Source organism: Cannabis sativa, chromosome X, assembly GCF_029168945.1.
Source record: "Cannabis sativa cultivar Pink pepper isolate KNU-18-1 chromosome X, ASM2916894v1, whole genome shotgun sequence".
Lineage (NCBI taxonomy): Eukaryota > Viridiplantae > Streptophyta > Magnoliopsida > Rosales > Cannabaceae > Cannabis > Cannabis sativa.
The window spans coordinates 50,142,469-50,167,125 of NC_083610.1; the positions used below are offsets into that span (position 1 = coordinate 50,142,469).

Below are 24,657 nucleotides of genomic sequence, written 5' to 3' on the forward strand. Positions count from 1 at the left end.
AAAACAATTAGCTGATATTTTCACAAAGGCCCTAGATGCAAGTCGCTTTGACTCCCTCAGAAAGTCTTTGGGAGTTTGCATTGTTTAATTTTATCTGTTCATCATTCGTGTACAATAGTGTTGTGTGATTCTTCTCTAGCTCTAATTCTTCTATCATTGTTTTTGACAAATCATGTTTATGCTTTTGGAATATAATTAGTTAGGATCTCTGTCTGATCATACTTTGTGATGTCGTGTTAAAAGATTCATGTTACTCTTTATTTGTGTCTGGGATTAAATAATGTTCTTATACAGAGTTGAGCAATTTTTGTTTCATGCTTGTCAGGCCCCTTGCTGGAATAGAGCTACCCATACTGAAGTGTGAAAGCCATCTGATGAGTAAGCTGGAACATTGTAATTAGCAACTATGATGAGGATGCACTACCATAGAAAAGGGCTACCTTCAGTATGGTGTGAAAGCATCCAGTTGCGGGATCAATTTGAAAAAGGCGAAAATGAAAAATCATGCCAAGGACAATGATCCTATTTTCACTGCACACACTTATGTCTGACAAGTGTGTTCAACTCTGTAAGTCTCCTCTATTAAAATTAAATTAATAATCCTGGTTCACAATTCTCAGTAACATGCATATCTTTTTCCTCAACATCAATTAAGTATGATCATCTCATGAGATTCTAATTAGTTATTTTCCTTGAAAGCATAACATGTAATCTACTTTGTCAATTGTCAATGATATTTGAGTTCTCTGCTTGATTCGAATCACATATACTCACTGTACACATTATTTTTTAGTTTCGGTTTTATTTTAAAATAAAAAAAAAAAAAAAAAGAGAGGGAGGCGTGTGACTTGCTTCATGGGTCAAGGAAAATCTTGTGCATAAATGGTAAGTATCAACATTCATTCTTTCTTTGATTTATTATGATATTTTTCCAAGTAAAGATTAATCTTTATATGGTAATGTGTCTTTATTCTTGAAAGATTGCTTTATTTTTGGAAAAATTTGTTGGCATTTCTAGTTTCCTTTTATTTTATTTTTCTAAAAAAAAAAAAAAATGAAAGGGGAAAGGAGTTGAGAAGTGGGCGGTTTCCTCTTTTGGTTCATGGGCTGGCGGTTTCCTTTTGAATTTTCAAAATTGGTTTCCTTTTTCTTGTTTTGATTCCAAGGTTATATAAACCAAATTTTGTCACTTATTTCACCACCTACCCGAACCCCCTGTCTTGTTTCTCTGTCAAACACTATTCATCTTCTCTTTCAGTTTCAAAATGGTGAGAACCAAGAATCTAGGGCATTCTAAAAAATTAGAAGAAACCGTTCCAACTCCTTCTAGTGCTCCCCCTGCTGCCTCAGTACCTCCTCCTGCTGTTGCAAAGCCTGGAGATTCATCGCTTCCCCAGCGTGAATCTCAAGCCGTGAAGCCAAAACGTCCACCCAAGCAAGTTGCTCGCAAATCTGTACGGCCCTATCGCACCTGGATTTCCTCTTCTGAATCCTCGAAGGAATCTCCTCCTCCATTGGCTGTTCCTCCTCCTGCTGCATCAATGGCTGGCACCACTCCAACAGGCCCTTCCACTCGAACTCGAGCCCAGCAAGCCTCGGCTGAGAAAGAACTTCAAGCCTCTCAATCTCGAGAGAAGACTGCTCCTCCAGCCAAGAAGAAACTCAAGACTAATCCTCCCTCGGCTTCCTCGAGTTCCAGTTCAGAAGAAGAGGATCCAATGGAAGTCTCTTCAGACAAATCAGTATCTCTGCATACTGAGAAGGACAGTGAAGACACAGAACTCGAGCCAGAACCTTCTCGTTCAAAAACTGCTTCTGCAGCAAAGGCCTCTGCTGCTGCCAAAGGCAAGCAGCCCATGGAAGATCCTCCATCTGGTAATATCCCTTCCTCTATCTCTGGCTGTCCAACTTTTTACTATCGAGACAATGAGCGTGACTGGAATCTTTATGCAACTCGTAAGTTTGAAAGTGAGAGGAATTATGATTTGCATGCCCATCGTGTATATGGTATTGTAAAGTTCATTCAATTTCATCAATGGGAACACACTCTTACTGGTTTTATTGGATTCATTGCTAACATTATTAAAGAGTTTTATGCTAATCTTACTGATGATTTCCTTGATGAGAACTCTAGACTGTATAGAAGAGTGTATGTTAGAGGTCACTGGTTCTCATTTTCTGAAAAGGACATTGCTCAGGCTCTGCAATTGCCTGAGAATGTTTCCAATGCTGTGATGTCCATGGATCGTGACTTGATGCACTCTGAACTCACTGGAGCTCGTTCAGAATTGAAACCAGGGGAGAGTCTTCGAATTACTCACCTCACTTTTGCTCATGCTTCCCTTATGCGGTTTGCACTAAGCAATTGGGTTCCAAATTCGAACAAGACCGTGGTGTCTCAAGAAGTGGCTACACTCCTATACCGCATCACCTCTGGAACTTCCATTGATCTAGCCTCTCATATTCTCAACCAGATTGTCTCCTTTCGAAGAGGTAAAAAGCCAACCTTCAAACTTGTATTTCCAAATCTCATCTTTAAGGTTTTATCCTCTCAGAAGAATGTGGCCCAAGCACATGAAACTCTTGAGCCTCCCATCTCTGGCCCTACATTCCAACCTTCTGAATATTTTGATGGTGTGTTCCAAAAACGGCCAAAGGCTGGTGCTGCTGCTGCTTCTGCTGGTGCAAGTTCAGGCTCTGCTGCTGCAGAGCTCCTGGAAGTCAAGTCTGAACTTCAGAATGTGTACACTCGTCTTGAAGCAATGGCTGATGTCCAGCATGACATGTCCAGGCAACTGTCCACCTTGATTAAACTCTACAAAAATTAAAGTGTTATAGTTTGTTTCATTTTACTTTAACTTAGGTCTATTTTTGTTCTTTGTTTACTTTGGCACTCCGATAAACAAAAAGGGGGAGAGATATTTATTTTTTGGTTTGTGTTGCCCAACTCTGGACCCTTTTTTCAGGGGGAGTTGTGGTTTGTTAGTACTTGTGAACTTAATGTTTAAAGTTAGCATGATCTTGTTTTTATTGTGATATTCGATTGTGTTACTCAGGGGGAGTAGTATCGTTTGCTCTTGCTAACTTTGCATTGCAGGTACTTTATGGTAAAAATTATTTTGTTCATCTAAAGTGCCAAAGGGGGAGATTGTAAAGTCCTTTTTTGGCAAGTTAGGTGACAAAATAATTTTTCCTTTTTATGGTAAGATTGCTATGCATTCATTTTCGAAATCTTACCTCTTTTATTCGGTTATAAGTTGCCATTTTCCTTGTTTGGAAAGTTGCACTTTCAGCTGAACTTTCCTTTGTTGAAAACTTCTCAAAAGAGAAGAAATTCTCTTTTGGAAAGTTGTCCTTTTAAGGGAAACTTTGATTATTGCCTTTTCCTTTTTAATTTCGATTGTATCTTGATACAATCAGAATATCTAATCTGTTTTTGGCAGGAATCAAGCTTTGAAAGAAGATCGGACCCGATTTTAGTAAGTTTCCGTTTAAGGCGTATCTGCTTTGTCAGCAACCGAATCTGATGTAGCAGATCGTGTTTGTTTTTGGAAAGTCTTTGTACAGCTGCTAATTCGATCTTGTGGTTGCCTCTTTGGTTTCTATGATCTATAAATAGAGCCTAGAGAGCAACCATTCGAATTACCTCTTCCATTATTCATTTTTTGCATTTATCTTTTGTGAGAAGAGAGTGTTTCTTTGTTTTGTGAGAGCCTAGTTGTTCACCTAGGTTCTAGTTGTTCTATTTCTGTTCTTACTCTATCCTAGAGGTTGTGAAGAACTACTTGACTGAACAAGAGATTGGTCTTCGGGAGAAGACTTGATAAAGCCTTACTTCGGGAGGAAGTAAGCACTTGGTCTTCGGGAGAAGACTTGCTAAAGCCTTACTTCGGGAGGAAGTAAGCACTCACACTTCAAAGACGAAGGGAGTTCGGGCTTGAAGGTGTTTCAAGAAGTCAGATTCATAAAGTGGATTACAAAGGATTGCGGCAATACTTTAGAGGGAGTCTAAACTTGTTTAAGTCAATTGTCTTTGTAATTTTGATACTTTATTAATTGATTTCATTCTCTGGGCGTGGCCCCGTGGACTAGGAGTGTTCGTGAGAACACTGATACCACGTATAAATCTCTTGTGTCAAGTTATTTATTTTTCTGCAAATATTTTATATTCTGCCTGTTCAGTTTTGCTGTAGCAGAATTACTTTCTGCTGCTGCAAACGCTTACAGTTTTTATATTTTCTTATATACAACTGACATTTGCAAAAACACGGTTTTTCAAAAACCTCAACAATCAAATTCAATCCATAAGCTGAATTTGAATATTCGAATTTTGCAGTTCCATCTTGTTGAATCGAGCTTAAATCGATCGTATCAATCCAAGTGACTGGCTTGCGAATCACCCTTTATTTCTTTGACATGAAAGAGAGGGAAGTGGGAAATGAAGCTTATCTCTTTAATATCATGTTAATAATTCTTTTTTGATGGAAACAAAAATAAAATAAAATAAAAATATATAGGTACGTAGCATATTATAGACATTATAGATTACATGTCATTTTCTAGAATTAAATATAATATATATTGATAAGTTGATTTCTTAAAAATTAATAAATTGTATATACTTACAAAATTATTATGCATATTCCACATTTTTTTTGGGTGTAAAAAAAAAAATATATATATAAATGAAAATACCAATAGATTATTAGAAATTAAGAATAGAGATGTTATATTTTTTTTATTATTCGATAAAAAAAAAGTTAGAGAACACTACAAATAAAGAAAATAGAAAAATAGAAGAAGAAAATACCACATCATTCCTTTAATATTTTTCTTCATGTATAGATAGATGTTATGAAATATTATTTATGGATGTTCAAATCATCAAATTAATTATCATCATTAATGCTTGCTTGTATTTTCCTTTATTACATTGATTTAGTTTCTCATTCTTTTAGTCATATTTTTGTATAAATAGGGGTTCACTCAATTGAAATAAATAACGAAGAAATTCTCATTCAGTTTCTCTTTCTCTCTTCATCTTCTTCTTCTTTTCTTCTTATCTATTATTTTATAACACGTTACCAGCACGAGTCTCTGCCCAAATCCCAGTGTAAATATTTGTTAAAGTTCTTGAATATTGTTTTAAGGTCATGATACACTAAATATATATTTATATATATACTCATCTAACTTAAATAATTTCAAGAACCCTTTTTTTCTTTTTTATTTAATATTTATATATTATATATGCATGTATATATTTTATATGTTTATTATTGAGTTCATATATATATATTGTATTTCTTATTGTTTATCTATGATATGATAGAGAAAATTTATATAGATTATGCATATATCCAGAAGATTATGTATCCTCAATAAAATATTGCATATATTATGAAGATTATGCATTCTCAATAAAATCTTGTATATATCTTGAAGATTATGCAAATATAATATTCATCATATAACTGACTGAAATATCACTACAACAAAAGAGACTTTTTATCCCATTTTTTACATTTGAAAAAATAAAAAGTGGGATAAAAAATTTTGATCCCACTTTTACATTTGAAACCTTATATAAAAGATAGGAACAAGGGCCTTGTTGAAAAGGTGTTGGAAAGGAAATTTTTATGCATTTGCCAAACGCAACCTTAGCATTTTAAGTGGGACTTTTTGTCCCAATTTTTATGTAAAAATCGGGATAAAAAGTGTCACCCTATTTTTTTTTTTCTTTTTTTGTAGCTGCACATATATAAAGAACATTTAGGTTTACGGTTTCATTTATATGTTGTCTCTTCCGCCGCTCTCTCTCTTTCTTCAGCTTGTAAGCCTCTCTCTCTCTTACTCCATGTTCTTTCTCTGCTGCTCTCTCTCCTTTCCATGCTCTATCTTCCTTCCTTCGTTCTCTCTCTCTCTCTCTCTCTCTCTCTCTCTCTCTCTCTCTCTCTCTCTCTCTCTCTCTCTCTCTCTCTCTCTCTCTCTCTCTCTCTCTCTCTCTCTCTCTCTCTCTCTCTCTCTCTCTCTCTCTCTCTTCCGCTGCATGAAGGACCAGCTCGTCCAGCCACCTTTCTCCAGCCACAGACGACCCAACGGAGGGCAAATCTGAGCCCCATACCCTCCAAAACCTTCAGGTAATATTTTATCTTGTTCTTATTATTATTTTTTTTTTTTGCCAAAACTCTAATTCTCTGTATCATTCTGGATCTCTCTCCTTCTTTCTTTTCTTAGGTTAACACAACTGATCTGTGGCCATTCGTCGGTCACAGTGCTTCTAGGTTCATGGCATTTCGTGGTGCACGAAGCTTCGTCATTGGTGGTCCTTGATGATTTTTTTTTTTGTGTTGTGAACCCTTGATGGTGTATTAATTTGTATATTTTGATATAAATTTTTGGAATCTAATTGTAAAAATTATTTCAAGGAACTGATATAATTTTTTTGGGTTTATTTTTTTTATTATATTTTTGACTTTTAATCCCGGTTATTTCATAAAAATCAGGATAAAAAGTCCCCCTTTTATCCTGATTTTTATGAAATAACCGGGATAAAAAGTCCCCCTTTTATCTTGGTTTTTCAAAGACTTTTTATCCCACTAGCATATATCCCGATTTTTATTTTAGCAAAAACCAGGATAAAAGGCCTTAAAAATCAGGATTAAAGGCCTTTGTTTGTAGTAGTGATTATACTAATGTGGGAGTCAAGGTGAGGTAGCGACAAGGTGGAAGAATGGGACCCAACAAGTGGTATCAGAGCCAAAGGTTTAGGAGAGTTGGAATAGTAGGCTGCGTTTAATAAAAGTGATGAATATATATTCATATGTATGTTTTTGTATTCTTTGAGGACAATGAAAAGTAATCTAATATCGATATAGATTTTGACAAATATTTCCTGAAGTAAATGTTTTGTATTTGTCAAAAAAAATATTGTATTAATGTGAATAGAACTAAAGAATCATTAAAAATATTATTATTGATGCAATTTTATAGTGAGTTTTGAATACCCAAAAAGAATGTTAAGAAAATTACATTGAAACATTAAAGTATAAGATTAACAATGAACATGACTAATGTTATTTAAATACACGAGACATGTATTTATTGTTCATCATTCCCTGCAGATAATGATATGGATTGAATTCAATTACTTTTAAAGAGTGTTCGTATTCAATATATTAGTCATGTTATTATACATTGTTATTACTTAAAATATTTATATTAGAAATTATTGCATGTGATATATATTAAAGATATCTAATTTTGCATACATCTTGAAGACTATGCAAAAACTACATTCATATATTCTTTAAAAATTGTAAAAGAAATTGTTGAATAATTTCTTAAATTTTATGAATGAACAACTACTAAATTTTTAAGAAATTTATAATAATGTTCTACTTGTTCAACGTCATTCCCCAAAGTGAATGCAATAATCTTAAATAATCAATGACATTGTTTACTACTAAAATATTTCTAGAATAAATTAGAAATAACTAAAAGATGAAATACCACACAAAATCAAAGTGCATGAAATCTATATATCATGTGTACAATTGAATAATAGTAGTCACGTACCTGCAGTATGGACACACTTATAATCAAGAGAAAATTATATTTAATTATTGAATAGAATGTGAATTGTACATATATTTTAGTATATCACAAATTTATTGTACATTTAGAATATTTAAATATCATTCCCTGAAGAGAATGAATAGACATGAAATTATATTTCAAAGAATATAGATTTTACATATAATTGTAATGCGAGAAGCAAATTAATATATACATATTTTATTATTTTTTGAAATCAATAGTTTCAAACTATTGCTGATACAAGATATGTATATATACATGTACATATACTATTTAATTCAGTTTACATATTTCCAGAAGTGAATATATAATTTATTAATATTTATTAGTGATCCAATATAATCTAATATAATCAAAGTGATATAAAATCACAAAATGATTATTTGAAAAGCTTCCTCAAGAAATCTTACATACAATCGCTACTTGGAGTAGTAAAAATCTTTGTATGTACCTAGATGTATAATTTTTATCTAGTTATGAAAGTGACAAGAAATAATTTATTATATGTACTGGTTGTACATTTAAATATATAATATATCAAATCATGATAATTAGACTAATGAATAGTCTATTAATAAATTAAATGACTTGTTAGAAAGATACGAGAAAAAATATATGCTATATTATGGTTGTTATATCTATTTGACCATTACAAGAACATGATGAAGTTATCATGTAACTTTTAAATTATACACATTATTGAATTGATGATAGACATAATAGTGACTCTTGAAGAGTGTATATGTTTTAGAGAATAATATAATTATTTTATTCGTGTATATAAAAATAAAACTTGTAATGATTACTTATATGTTGTAGTGATTTTATATTATCTTATGAAAGTTTCATTGGAATACAAATTATATGAACTTGAAGTTCATGGATTGAGTTAGTTTGACATGATCAATTATATGCAATAAATTGTCAAAGGATTTGACTAAATTTTGTTGAAGAATCAGAAGATTCTTCTCATTGTTAATTTCTAAAGCTCAAAAGAAAAATGTGCATATATTTGCACATAGAAAAAATAAAAGTATATTTTCATATTTTTAATTTAAAAAAATATATATGTAGTATTTCATTTAGTTTCTCTTTTAAACTTGTTTATAAAATAAAGTTATATTATTATTGATAATTATTTTACTAATATAATTTATTTTAATATATATGATTTTATTTATTTATCTAGAAAATAAATGTATATTAAATTATTTTTGAAGAAAATATTTAAATTATATTTCTTTAACAATCTTGAGTCATTGTTAGATTTTTTATTGCATAGTTTCTTATCGATGTGATAAGATCATATGATCATGGATTTATAAAATTTATAAATTTATGTATTTCTAATTATACATGTATGACTCATTCTTAGAAATGAATTAAGTTCATAACTATTGAACTTGAACCTGAAGTTTATAGAACCTAAAGTTCAATGTCATGTGGATTTAAATAATTATTGATCTATTGTGATATATTGAAATCCCTACAGGTGTATTAATATTATTAGATATCACAATTTTTAAAAATTCTCTCGATCAGGGGGAGAGAAGCAGTTGGGATCGATGATAATTTTTGAAAAATAATCCTTGCACAAAGTATATAAGAACGATATAGTTCAAAATGATATATGCCAACTGCAAATTAATATTACTCAAAGTGTTTTTTTTTGGTAAATCAGTGTAATTCATTACTCCAAATATCTCTTTTACATCCTAATAGCATCTTCAATTTGAAGACCTATATATATATTTTCAACTATACAATAATTTTCTATAAGCTTTCTCTATTCCATTATGTGCTCCTATAACTTTACAATATCTAAAAATCATTTTTTATCACTTGTAGAGACATTTTTAGGCCGAACATGGATGATTATTCTCTTAATTTCTTCTTTAGTCTGACAGATCACTTGTGCTTCTTTCGGCTCCTCTGAATTCCACAACAGCCCATTCCTCAATTTCTAAATCTGGTACACAAGCGCAGCCATCACAGCATACAAAAACCCCTTCTTGAATCGACTGATCTTTGAACGCTCTATCCATTTGAGTATTGCATTCATTTCAGTTGCCTACATCCTTCAATCCAACCATACTTTTATCTACATTAAACACTGTAGAGAAAAGGAGCAGGAAAAAATAACATTATTTATGGATGTCCAAATAACATTATTTATGGTTCTATATAGGTACCTATAAATGATATACATATTTGAAAAATATGTAAGTTAAAGAGATTTCTATAAGTTCTGTCAATATGGGACGAAATTATCATATAATGAAATTTTTGTTGACAATAGATGTTGAATGTTTGCATATGCAATAAACTAACGTGAGATAGCAAGGATCATGGTATTAGAATTTGTCGAGAATTATCGACCTACATTTGATTTTTGGCCAAAATGTTATAATGCAGTCCAGGCAAGTTTACTCGCATAAAGTGAAGTAAGACCAGTAGGGCGTGCAAATAAATATTTCTAATGAGAAATTTGTATATATCTATTTGTACATAATGAATTATTGTACAAAATTTGCATAGACATGAGATTGATTGAAATAAAGCTTAAATATTGAGAAAATATAATCATAATTTGATTATAGCCTGAAATACATTTTATGAGGAGTTATAAGCGTTACATAAATGTTGCCACAAAAGGTTATTTATTTGAAGCTCCTAATATAGTGAGAATTTGAAATAAGTCTTATCTAAAAATTCTAGCAGAATTTAATACATGTCTTAAGTGATATAAATTCAAAGTCGTGTACACTATATGACAAAGATCTTTGTATGAAATAAAGACATGTAAGTAAATTGTTGTTTAAAAATACGTATATTTGTCTATGCAATATAAATTCGTAAATTATACGTTGTGATAGACTTTTCAAGAGTCTTTGATTATATTATAAATGATTGAAGAACAAAATTTTATTATTTTTTGTATATTGGGAAATATTATAGAGAAGTCCTGAAGTACTTCATATGTATCAAGAATTATAGATATATGATCATTTGATATGGAAATTAAGATCATACAACAAGATGGAACAAATATGTGGTCTTGGAGTACCATCATTCTCGTAAATGAAAGTTTATATTAATGTGTTATGTTTATATCTACTTAAAATTTTAAACTTTAGTATGAACAAAGTTGTATGCACACATGAATGATTCAATAAGTTGGATAAATATTAATTTTCCACGAACCCCTCATCCATAATTTAGAAGTCCACACATACTCTAGAAGAGATAGAAAATATATGATCATAGATAATATACGGTGATATTTTAAAAGTGATAATAATAATCTTATGAGATATATCATCACCAAAAGAATTATGGATCATATGTGCATGAGGGGGAGACATATTCATGTTGCACTCTTTTTCCCTTAGCTCAGGTTTTGTCCCACTAGGTTTTCCTGACAAGATTTTTAACGAGGCAACTTGCAAATAGTTATGAACATGAAATATATATTGCACTCTTTTTCTTTAACTCACGTTTTGTCCCACTGGGTTTTCCTGAGAAGTAGGTTTTTAAAGAGGCAACTTTAAATCATGTTAAATACTTGTACTTTATGAAGTAAGGAGAGTATGTGTGAGAGTGAGATCATTGGCATAACATATTCGAAAAACATATGGATTACACTCTATAAAGAAGTATCAACACAAGCAATACTCTATGAAGATAATACTACTTGCATCACTCAACTAAAATGAGAGTACATTGAAGGAGATAGAATTAAAATACATTTCACCGAATTCTTCTTTATACATTTTAAGAAAATGCACATTGGTATTCAACAAATTCAATCAAGTGTCAATCTTGCAGACTTATTCACAAAGTCGTTACCAACATCAACATTTGAGAAGATAGCTCACAAGATTAGAATTCGTCGATTAAAAAATCTCCACGAATGCCTAAACAAGGGGGAGCTAATTTACACTGCACTCCTTTCTTTTGACCAATTGTTTTTCAGCAAGGGTTTTTGATGAGACAGTTTTTATAGACATCCAAGGAGAAGTGTTATGAAATATTATTTATGGATGTTTAAATCACCAAATTAATTATTACCATTAATAAATGATTGTATTTTCCTTTATTATATTGATTTAGTTTCTCATTCTTTTAGTTATATTTTTGTATAAATAGGGGTTCACCCCATTAAAATAAACAATTAAAAAATTCTCATTCAGTTTCTCTTTCTTTCTTCATCTTCATTTTTTTTTTCTTTTCTGATTATTTATTTTATATTATTCTATAACAATAGATAAATGGATTTTCAAAACACACCCTGAGTTCTACGGTTAACGCATTGCATATTGTATCATTCTTGCGTATTCTATATATGCGCAATTAATAATGTTTTAAGTGTAATTATTAATATTAATTTGGTTGGGAGGTTTCTTTTCCAGTGATATATTTGTTGTTTAATACAATCATGTTTGATTCTTCGTGATTAAGTTAACCAAATCAGGTCAAGGACCCCACCCTTTTCTCTATCACTCCTTTTGTAGAAGAAAAAATAAAGAGAGAAAGCTAGTTACAGACCCACCCATCCCAATTACCAAATTGCACCTCTCCGACATAAAAAGCTGCACGAAATGCAAAAGCCTATAATAAAAAAAAAAAAGATAAAAGTATTTATTTTATTATAGATAATATAGTGCAAGCATTCACATAATACTATTATTGTTGGACCAAATTACCCCTACTTTTTCCAAAATCTTCTGCTTGGCTGGGCCCTAGGGTTGCTCCAATTCAACCATAAATAGCGACCCGCCACGCTTCGTTCCTTCCCTTTTCTCTTCCCTTCTTCCCTCCGGTTCACTTTTTAGTTACGATTTTAGTAAGCGATTGAGTGAGTGAGCCCTAGCCATTTAGACATTAGCCAGCAATAATGTTCCTCTCAGAAGAAGCGGCCCAGTGCCAATACGGTCCGGTTTTTGAAGCCGGTGAAATAGAGGAGCTCTGGTCCCTGCTTCAACCGGGGACCAACTCCGGTTCAGAGGGTTCGAGCCGAGCAGTTTACTCGGTGGACGAGCGAAAGCTTAGGCGCATGATATCTAACCGCGAGTCGGCTCGGCGGTCACGCTGGCGAAAGAAGAGACACTTAGAGGAGCTGACTGAACAGGTGAACCAGCTGAAAGCAGAGAACCGGGACCTCAAGAACCGGTTGGGACATATGGCCCAACAGTGTCACGTTGCATGGACAGAAAATGACAGATTAAGTTCAGAATTCTTGGCCCTGCAGTCTAGACTTTCGGATCTATGCCGGATTTTGGTTGCCATGCAATCATAATAACACTTAATGATGATCATGATTATTCACTATCATATATATATAAATGTTATAATCAAATTATTAGTTTAATTAATAAAGCTAGGTCTAAAAGCTTGGTCATGCACTAATCTTCTCTCCTTAAACTATATATTATTATTTTACTATACTACACACGTGGGCTCTACTACGTAAACTGAAAACGATGTCATGATAAACGGGACACACGTTGCCTTGTAAAATTGTGTTTTGGAGAGTTTTTCTTTCTTTCTTTTTTTCCTTGGGTCATGTTGAAGAGGTATGCCTTATATTTTCTCAGCAGCTTCATGTAACTGTTTTACTGCTGAACAAGTTAGGGCCCCACTGGATATATATATGTTCAAATGTATAATTAGAGAGAGCTTTAGCTAGCTTTTTTATATGTAATGAATTTGGTGGTAACTACCATCACCCAGCAAAACTATATATTTGTGCTCCAACATGTACATATTTTTTTTCCTTTTAATCAGTACTTGTGATCATTAATGGAAAGTGTTTGTTTCTTCTTCGTAATAAATGCGTTTGTATATTGATGCCTTTTTCTTTGCTGAAAAAAAAAAACAACGTTATTATTGATTTGTTTAAAAGGCGTTGAAAGGTAGAAGCTAATTATATCGTTGGAGGTCCATTCTTTTTCCCGTCTTGGTGGCTGTGTAGCTTTTGCAAGTGTCTGGCTAAGAAGCTTAATTAAAGTACTAGTACTACTTCTATTGCTACTCATCACAGTCAATTTTTGTGTATATATATGATCACGTTGGAAGCAATTATTGAATGCATAGTGTTAGCATGTTTTTCTTTTATTATCATGCGCATATGTTATCTCTTGGCCCTTAATTAGGACAGTTGATAAGAATATTCCTTAATAAATAAAAACTATGTTGGCCCACATCACTTACAAAAAAAATAAACAGTGAACACATAAAGGATAAAACACCTTAATTAATAATTAATGAAAAATATTGGTCGCAAATGACATTATTATAGAATTTAGGATTATAAGACTTGTAACAACATATTACATACGCTCCCTCAAAATTAACGACAGCATACGTAGACGTACGTAAAAAGTTTATGCTCGCGGCAAAAGCTTTTTTTATTAATTAATCAAAAAGTTTGTGGCCCATACCTTTAGAACATTTGTATTTATATATATATATATATTTATATATAAATATAAATATTTACATGTATCTTATGGTCTCAAGCGAGTATTAACCCGGCATATAGCTAAGCTAGATCAAGTAGTTGCAACTATTTGTATGTACAAACAATGTGTGATTTAGTATTAAAAAAAATGTTACATATAACTTTTATTGGACTTGATGTTAAGTAGTCCATTTATTTATTTTAATACATTCATTAATAATATGAGACTAATTTTAATAGTTCATTCAAATTTATTAAGTGAAACCTCATATATGTTAAATAAAATAGTATAACTACACTCAAATTAAATTCGGTGTTTCATCAATAATTATTATTATTATTATTATTATTAGGGAATGGATCCGCGCTTCACGCGGTTTTAATAATTTTTTTTGAAATTATATATTTTAAAATTTATTTCTTAATTATCAATAAAATTAAATCTAATACTTTTCAAATTTTTTAATTATTTACTTATATACATACACTAATTAATGTATATAGAAACTAATTATTAAATAAAAAAATTATAAATAATTAAGAAAAATTATCAAGTGTATAAAAAAATGTAAAAATAATTTTTTAGATATCTATTAAATTTAATCACTTAATTGAGCAAGATTTAAGTATTCAATCACTTATATAAAATAAAAGAAAAATACTATTAATTTTTGGACAAATTGAACTGATTAATAAAGAAATGATTTACTTATAACCCTAACATAATTTGTAAATATGTAAGATTTTTAATTAAACAAATTACTAAGATGATATATTAATATTCGATGTATACAAAATTATGTAAAAAAAACACAAACTCACTAAGAGTCTAATAAAATAAATAAATACCACAAAATAAAAAATAGGATGCCACCTTATTAATTAATTTGTACTTTCTAAAAATCAAAAATCAAATTGCTTGTATGTTTAGAATTTTATTTGTTTTTCTTTTTTAGAATTAGGAAAGAAAAATATTGTGCTTACATGTAATAAAAATATATAGTAGAAAGATCAAGAGTTTGAGAATGATGGACAATGATGAATAGAGATGATAGTAACTCTCTTTATATTTGTTTGGTATTAACTTATAGATAGGTATAAAATTGAAATATAAAATTATTATGTTACTAATTATAAAATGTATCTTTATTTTCTTTAAAGGATATATGTAAATTGATTGATTTTTTTTTTTGATTTTATCTCTCATCTTCTCACTTTTATTAAATTATATTTATTTAGTTAATAATATTTTTAAAAATATATATGATATGAGATTTATGCACTTTTAATTCTTATATTTCTTTTTTTTTTTTTTAAAAAAAAAATACCTTTGTGGAAATAATATATATTACATATATAATATGTCTAATGTTGTTTTAATTGTTATATGAAAAAATATTGGAATTTAATAACATCAGTATCTTTGTCTTTTTTTTTTCTCTTTTATATTTATGTTTCAATTAAGCTGAATATTAATTATTACAAAAAAAGTAATAATATTTGTCATTAATAAATATATTTTTTTTACTTCCAATAAATATTTTCTTTGAATCATATGAGATTGGCAATTTGTTAGTGGAATTCAAAAGTCAAGTAAGATTAAAGAAATATTGTAAGAAAAAAAAACATAGATAAGTATAAAAGGTTATGAATTTAAATGGCATTGATATAAGAGAAAAATTATTCAAATGAGTAATTACCAAATTATGAATTTTGTTGGAGATGATGTTACTTAATTTTGAATAAGTATATTTGAAGGTTTTTTTTAATGAAAGAATTATTGCATGAAAATGATTCGTACTCATTTATGTATATCGTATTAGTATAGAGAATAAAAATACGTACCAAAAATTAGCGCAAATATTTGAAATATATATATGATTTGTCTTTTGAAATCTACTCCCATATTAAAATTGGCATAATATAACTCATTATATAAAAGGTTATGGTATTGATATAAGAGGTAAAATGATTCAAATGAGTTACAAAATTATAAAATTTGTTGAAGATGATGTTTCTTAATGTATAATAATTATGAAATTCTCAACATAAATAATTCAGACTCATTTGTGTATGTATAGTATTAGTATCAAAAATAAAAATACCAAAATTTAGTGAAGTATTTATAAAAAAATATATATGATATGTTTTTTGAAATTTTATTCCACTCTAAAATTAGAAAATTATTAATTATTATCTTCATCACATTAACTAAATTTGTTTTTTTTTTTTTTTGCATCCATCTAAGAAAATATTAAATTATAAGTAGTTCGAAGTAATAATTTATAATAAACACATTAAAAAATTAGAATTATTGACTATATTACACATATGAACAATATTATTAAAATACTATTATTTAGAAACTAATTAAAAGGAGTGGCAACAAAAAAAAAATGACAAATGACACAAATAAACATCAAAATGGTTTTACAATAACAAAATGAAACAAAGAGAAAAGCTAGAAAATTAATTGGCAATAAAATGTTAAGACTTACAAATATGTATAAGAATGAAGGAGAGAGAGGAAGAGTGAGAAATAATGTAAATTAAAATTAAGGAAATTTGAAAGACAATAAATTCTATAGTGACAAATGACAATGTTTTAATATATAGCAAAGTATGAATTAATATTATTTGTCAATAATTTTTTATTTATTAGTTAACTATTACCATTGTTAACTTGGTATAAAACATTAGTTCATTATTATAAATTATTATTATTATGTTATTATTTTTTTAATGAATTAGTAAAATTTTATTATTTTTAATTTATTATTATAAAAAAATTCAAGATAATAAATAAAAAGTAATAATTAAAAATTAAAAATTGAAGATAATAAAAAAGGGAAGACAATACTATAAAAATTAAAAATTAGAAATAAATAAATAGTTGTAGAAGATTTAGGATGCCATTGCCATATCATACATATTCATATACAAGTATACATTGTTTATATTTTTATACATATTTATATGTCTAAATCAAAATGTGTAATTACTCATTATTAATCAGTCATAATTTTTTTTCTTAGATAAAATTTATCATAATAATTGATAAAACATAAATATTTCATTCTTCATAAATGAAACAGTGGGAATGAGAAAGGGTTAGTCATTTAACGTTGAAAATTTATATTAAAACGTAGGCTAATAATAATTGAAATAATGTTAAACTTTATTTTCATGTAAACCCATTAAAAATTAAGTAAATTATGTAGGCTAATAATAAAGAATTTCATTGAAACGTACACTTAGTAAAACTTTATTAAAAAAAATAATTAAATAATAAGAAAAATTGAGATCTCAAGATATAAGAAAAAAAATCATAAAGTTCGCCATGTCACTTTTATTTGTCATTTTTTTTATATAATTATATAATATAATATATAATGAATATAAAAATTTAAATAATGTATGCAGGTTTTTATTACAATCTATCTATATATATCTGTAAAGAAAATTTTTTAAAAAAGTGATGTGGCATTATATATTAATTATAACGGTAAATTGCTTAAATTTTATTAGACTTTTTTATTTTTAAAGATTGAAAATCTTCCTCATAAACTAAATAGAATTTGTAATACTACTTCCAATTGTTATCCAAATTAAAGATATTATGGTTTTATGTCTTATTATGAGATGAGATTCGGATAGTTTATATATATGTATAAACAACAAAAAATCAAAATAGAAGATGAAAATGAAAAATTTAAACTTATGAAAATCAAATTTATAAGAAAGAGTAGAATGGAGCGAAAAAAAAAATAGTAGAAAGAGAGATATGATGAAAATAAAAACAAATAAAGATTAGTGATAATCTTTCAAAGCAAGAAAAAAATTACCTAATAGTTTTTGGTGCAAAATATCTATTTGAGAGATTCGCCAATAAATAACCTGAAAATAGAGCATTAAGAATTAGAAAAAAAATGAAAAGAAAAACATAATAAAATCTTCAAAAATTAATAGCCATATTAAGGAATATAAAAATAAAGCATAAAAAGTTAGAAAGCAAAAAAAAAAACATAAGAAAAACATAAAAATTATGAATGTCCACAAAATTTTAACATATATATAGACAAAGGAATAAGAGTTAGAATACAAAGAGTTTTTTTTTTTAATAGAAAAATATAAATAGTTTTAGTAATTAATTATAGACTTAATATATAAACATAAATATAGGAGTTACACAAAGAATACAAATAGTTTTTAGTTATAAAATTTTGTTTTAAGTAGCATTAAAAACTCTAAATATATAAGAAAAATTAAAATTTTTGAAAAAGTTAAAAAATGGAAAAACTCTCATATATGATGTCACATCACTTTTTCTAAAATTCTCAAATATATATATAAATTGATTCTCTTCTATATTTAATTATTTAATAAATAATTAAAAAAGTTAAAAAAAAAAAGAGAAAAATAAAGAATACCTATATAGACATTAGTGTAAAATTACCAATAATATATAATTGCAAAAAAAAAAAAATATTTACATAATTAATGATAAGTAGTCTTTTCAAATAACACATATAATTAGAAATAGTATACATAATAATTAAAGAGCTAATAGTATTAAGGCTAGACATGAATTTGAAATGAATTAATTACCTAAAACTAAAAATATGCATTAAAAAATAGAAATAGGAAAAAATAGAGAATAGAGAGTAGAAGAAGATTAGGATGCCACTTAAGATGTTTTGTGTTTTCTTTTATATTATATATTGATGATTGATATTGATATTGATGATTATTATTATTATTATTATTATTATTATTATTATTATTATTATATATGCCATTTGTAATAAGAAACAGTACTATGACTGAAATTAGAAAACAAAGAAAAATAAACAGCCAATTAAGTGTTGGCCACATTGATGATCTTTCAAATCTTCAATATGAGAACTCAAAACACACGATAAGAAGCAGGTGTGCCCCATAACTTTTACCTATATTTCATAATAGTTTTTATTTAATAATAATAATAATTTGTCTTATCATTATCATGACGACAATATTATTATTTGTAACTCATATTTACGGGTGTTAATTAAGAACAACACCATTAATGATTGTTAAACCATAAAATTATCTCTCTTTATTTTGTTGTATTATTTTCTTGCTTTTATTGTATGGTCACATGTGTCCCTTATTAAGTCTCCTCTTTATTATAAATATGGTTGTACTGTGTACTCTTTTCCTTTGAGGAATAGCAATACATCTTTTTCATTCCTTCTGACATGGTATCAGAGCCAAAAAGGCTCCCCATGGCATCAATAGATTGTACTAGCTCTACCCCACAAATGGAAGATGAAAATATCCAAAACCCCATTCAAAACCCTACCATCACTAACACACAAAACCCTAATACTACAGCCACACCACCTATCTCGGCCTCATCTTCTTCTCCTTCCTTACCCCTAAATTTTCCTTCATTCAACCAAACCATCTCAGTGAAGTTAGATGACACAAATTACCTAGTTTGGAGAATGCAAATGCAAAACATTATTATTGCAAATGGTCTTGAAGGTTACATAGATGGCACTGTGGCATGTCTGGCACAATTTCCCAATTCTACTTCGAGCCAAGTCGACCCAGCATTCATGACATGGCACAGATACAACCGGCTATTGATGAGTTGGCTCTACGCCTCCCTCTCCGGCTCAATGCTCGGTCAAATCGTGGGTTTCACCACTGCAACAGAGATCTGGGTCTCCCTTGAACGCACCTACTCCGCCACCTCGTTTGCACGGAGCTTCGATTTTCGCATGGCGCTGCAAAACCTGAAGAAAGACAGACTCAATGCTTCGGCATATCTCCAAAAACTAAAAACCCTCTGCAACACTCTTGCTTCAGTTGGGGACCCAATTTCCTCCCAAGAACATTTGACTTACCCCTTGAATGGCCTTGGACCAGAGTACAATGCTTTTGTTACTCCAATCTTAGCCCGACCTGTGAAACCCACCATTGAAATGCCCTTCTTCTCAGCTATGAAGCTCGTATTGAACGACAAAACGCTGCTGCCTCACCTAGCTCCCTTCAAGCCAACTTTGCCAACCTTTCCTTTCCCAAACAAAGACCTAAATCATCCTCTCAACAACCCTCTTCCCAACCCCGCTTCCCGTCCCATCCTCAGCAAAATTGCCCACCCACTATACCTTCTTTTCATCAACCTCGCAACCATTATCCATCCCCTCCTCGATCCCTTACACCGTGGCTTCCATCTGGTCCTCCCCGTCCCCTTTCAAGACCCCTGAAATGTCAGATTTGCTTCAAAACAAGACATACTGCACTAATGTGCTACCACCGAACCAATCTCAGCTTTCAACCTCCACCCCCACGCCCATTTAATGCCTATTTCACCGAACAACAACCACAAACTACTCCACCACCATTAACTACCTCACCAGCCAACACTCAACCATTACTTCCCACTCCTCCGTCCACGGGTGCCCTCACTGATCCAGCTTGGTATATGGACTCCGGAGCTTCTCATCACTTCACTCCTGATCTGAATCGTCTTGAGTCTGCCACTCCATATCATGGTAATGATCACATTACTATGGGAAATTGTAAGTTTTCTTCCATTTCTCATGTGGGCACTGCATATCTACCATCTTCATCCTTTCCTATCATTAAACTGAATCGCATTTACCATTCTCCTTCTTTATCTAAGAATCTGCTCAGTGTCTCCAAACTTTGTTTGGATAATAATGCTTATGTTGAGTTTCACCCTACTTTCTTTCTTGTCAAAAATTAGGGCAATCATCAAATCATTCGCAAAGGCCTTCTACAAGGCATCTACCGAGTCACCTCTTCCCCCACCACATCTCTTGCTGCCTCACTACAACTTCTCTACACTTCCAAGAATTCCATTGACCTATGGCACTCTCGCTTGGGTCATCCGACCTCCGATATTATCTCTCGCATTTCCTCTACTTGTAATTTTTCTTTTCCAAGAAGAGATTGCCTAACTTTTTGTACTGCTTGTCAATTAGGCAAATCTCATAGGCTTAGCTTTACCAACTCTGTATCTCAGGCTTCAAAACCCTTTGAATTAATACACTCTGATATTTGGGGTCCGACCCCGGTTACTTCAATCACTGGTGTTAAATATTTTCTCCTATTTATTGATGATTACACACGTTTCTCTTGGTTTTACCTTTAAAAACCTTGTTTCCACTCAATTTCAAAGCCCCATTCAATCGGTTCGAACCGATTGGGGTGGTGAATACCGCTCTTTGTCTCGGTTCTTCACTCAACATGGCATTCGCCATGATCTCTCGTGCCCCCACACACCTCAACAAAATGGCCACGTCGAATGCAAGAATCGCTATGTCATTGAAACCGACCTCACTTTGTTAGCTCATGCCCATCTTCCCATTCATTTTTGGCCTTACGCTTTCTCTACCGCTGTTTATTTAATCAATCGCCTTCCTACTCGAGTTCTCCATTATGACAGCCCCTATCACGTACTCTATAACAAAGCTCCAAACTATTCATTACTCCGAGTGTTTGGTTGCCAATGTTTCCCTTTTCTTCGGCCTTATAACTCTCATAAACTAGAGTTTCGCTCCTCTCCTTGCACTTTTCTTGGCTACAACAGCAAACACAAAGGCTATCTTTGCCTTCATCCCACCTCCGGGCGTCTTTTTATCACTCGTCATGTCATCTTTAATGAGTCTTGTTTTCCCTTTGCCACTCCCTCAGCCGCTTCACCACCTACCCATACACCTCACTCAGTCATTACCGCCATTCCTCTCTCAGTTCCCTCCACCACAAATGTTCCCAATGTTACTCCAACTCATTCATCTCCACATACTTCATCTCCCCATAGTCCATCTCATCACATCTCGTCTCCTCATTCCTCTCCCCATACATCGGCCCGTCCTGAATCACTCCACACTTCCCCCACCCCAACACATGTTACTCATATTACTCCTCTCCTTGATACTTTCTCCCATACACCTTCATCATCATCTTCCACCGCCTCCCCACCCACCATTCCTTTGATCGTAGATTTGCAAGGCCCATGTGCTCTTCCTATTGCCCATACTAATGTACATCCCATGATTACTAGAGCTAAATCGGGCATCTCCAAGCCTCGTTTGTTTTTTAGTGTTGCTGCAGGTACACCGGTTGAACCGTCTAACTTTCGGGAGGCTAGCAAAGATCCCAAATGGCTTGCGGCAATGGTATTGAAGTGGTGGCCTTAAAATCTCAAGGTACTTGGATTCTTGTTCCCCCACCTTCCGGTTTTAAGGTCATTGGTTGCAAATGGGTGTATCGCATTAAACTTAATGCGGATGGGTCCGTGGAACGCTATAAGGCTCGCTTAGTTGCCAAGGGCTTCCATCAAACTCAAGGACTTGACTATCATGAAACATTTAGTCCGGTTGTTAAGCCGAACTCAATTCGGTTGGTCCTCTCCTTGGTCGTTTCTTTCAATTGGATTGTTAAGCAACTTGATATTCAAAATGCCTTTCTTCATGGCGATCTCACCGAGACCGTGTACATGACTCAACCAGAAGGCTTTGTTGATCCCGATCATCCACACCATGTTTGCAAGCTCACTAAGTCTCTCTACGGTCTAAAATAATCTCCACGGGCCTGGTTTTTCAAGATTAGTACTGCCATTCTCCAATTGGGCTTTGTTGCTTCTCAAGCCGATACCTCTCTCTTCATATACAGGTCTGATTTTGCAGTAATAGTGCTCTTAGTTTATATGGATGATACTATTGTGGCTGGCTCATCTTCCTCTGCTATTGCTGACCTTCTTAGCTATCTCAACACTCGGTTTACAGTCAAAGATCTCGAGCCCCTCCACTTCTTTCTCGGTGTTCAAGTTCATCGATCTACAACCGATTTTCACTTGTCTCAAACGAAGAATATCTGGGATCTCCTCACTAAAACTGGGTTACTTGACACCAAGCCGGTCACTACTCCCATGGCTCTTACTTCTTTATCTCTCTATGATGGTGAACCCCTCACCGATGGTACTTCTTATCGCAATCTTGTTGGGGCTTTGCAATATTGTACGCTAACACGGCCAGACATTTCATTCACGGTCAACAAACTATGCCAATTTCTCCATGCCCCCACTACCATCCATTACCAAGCTGCAAAATGGGTTCTTCGGTACCTCAATGGCACAACTTGTTGGATATTATTTTACCAGGATCTTAGATCTACTCACAAGTATGTTTATTAACATCCTAAATAAGAACTTTCTAAAACGATAAATTAAACACATATAAAGTTTAAGAAACCTTACATTGGGTGCAGCGGAATTAAATGACTCCTTCCGTTCAGATCTCTAACCCTTGAATCCTTTCTGTAGCAGAGTATTATCAAGATCTGAACCTGGATCTTCTTCTCTGAATCCTTGATGCTGAATCTCCTTTGCTGATGATCTTTCTTCACGATCTTCCTCACTATGATTGAGGTATTGCTTGATGTGTGTGGGCACTACTCTAATCACTAAAGTAATTTCGAAATTCAAAGGAAGAAAGAAGAGAGAGAGTGGCGGCTAGAGAAGAGAGAGTGGAGGCTCAGGTTTTTCTGATTCAGAAAGTGTGTTTTTCCTGAAGCCTTCACTATCTATTTATAGCATTCCACTAGGGTTAGATTTGAATTATATGGCATTAAAATAATGAAAAAATCAACTTAAAATACATATAAAGGTGGCCGGCCATGGCTTAGGTGGACTGGGCCTTGCTTTTTGCAATTTTGCAATTTTAACACCTTTTGTATCTGATTTTCTCAAAAGTGCCAATTTCCTAATTCAATCATTTAAATGCCAATTCTAACTATTTAATAACTATAAATAATTATTAAATAATATTGTCATTTATCATATTTATTAATTGAACCATACAAAGTATCATAATTAACAAATATGCCCCTATTAACTCTTTCTTTACAATTTCGCCCTTACTTAGTGAAAATTTCACAAATAGACATAGTCTAACTTGTGAATTATAATTGATTAATCAAAACCAATTACATGAGTCTTACAAACAATATTATCTCAACTAGTGGGGGGACCATGGGTCTATATAACCGAGCTTCCAATAAGTAGATCAAGAATTTAGCACTAAAATTCACTAACTTATTAATTCTTCGTTGAATCCACGCATAGAACTTAGAATTGCACTCTCAGTATATAGAATGCTCTATATGTTCCACCATATAGACACATCATTAGTTATCCATTGTTATAATCCTAATGTGATCAATGATCCTCTATATGAATGATCTACACAGTAAAGGGATTAAATTACCGTAACACCCTACTATGTATTTTATCCTTAAAACACTTGACCTCGTATAAATGATATTTCAGCTTATGTGAAATGAGATCTCCACCATTTATTTTCGTTTGGTCAAGCTCGAAGGAAATCATCCTTTGCTTACTATTCGCCAGGTAGAAGCTATAGATTCCATGTTTATGCTAGCGCTCCCACTCAATTGCACTACCGTGTTCCCAAAAAGTATGTATCACCCTGACCTAAAAGTAGGCTTAACTAACAATTCAAAGGAACACGAATAGCCTCTCAAGATTGAGCCTAATCATAACAGGATTAAGATCATTT

At 31.6% G+C, this 24,657-nt stretch overlaps 1 protein-coding gene across 1 annotated transcript; it reads left to right on the top strand.

The window, feature by feature from the left end:
- The first annotated feature begins 12,313 nt into the window (after positions 1-12,313).
- On the top strand, positions 12,314-12,902 carry LOC115694788 (basic leucine zipper 4). The gene has a single exon (XM_030621886.2). The coding sequence runs from the start codon at positions 12,497-12,499 to the stop codon at positions 12,896-12,898; it is 402 nt and encodes a 133-aa protein (XP_030477746.1). The 5' UTR covers positions 12,314-12,496; the 3' UTR covers positions 12,899-12,902.
- Positions 12,903-24,657: the final 11,755 nt, after the last annotated feature.

Bases quoted from the DNA above. Each gene is read 5' to 3' on its own strand.
- LOC115694788 (XM_030621886.2), top strand. From the start codon at position 12,497: ATGTTCCTCTCAGAAGAAGCGGCCCAGTGCCAATACGGTCCGGTTTTT.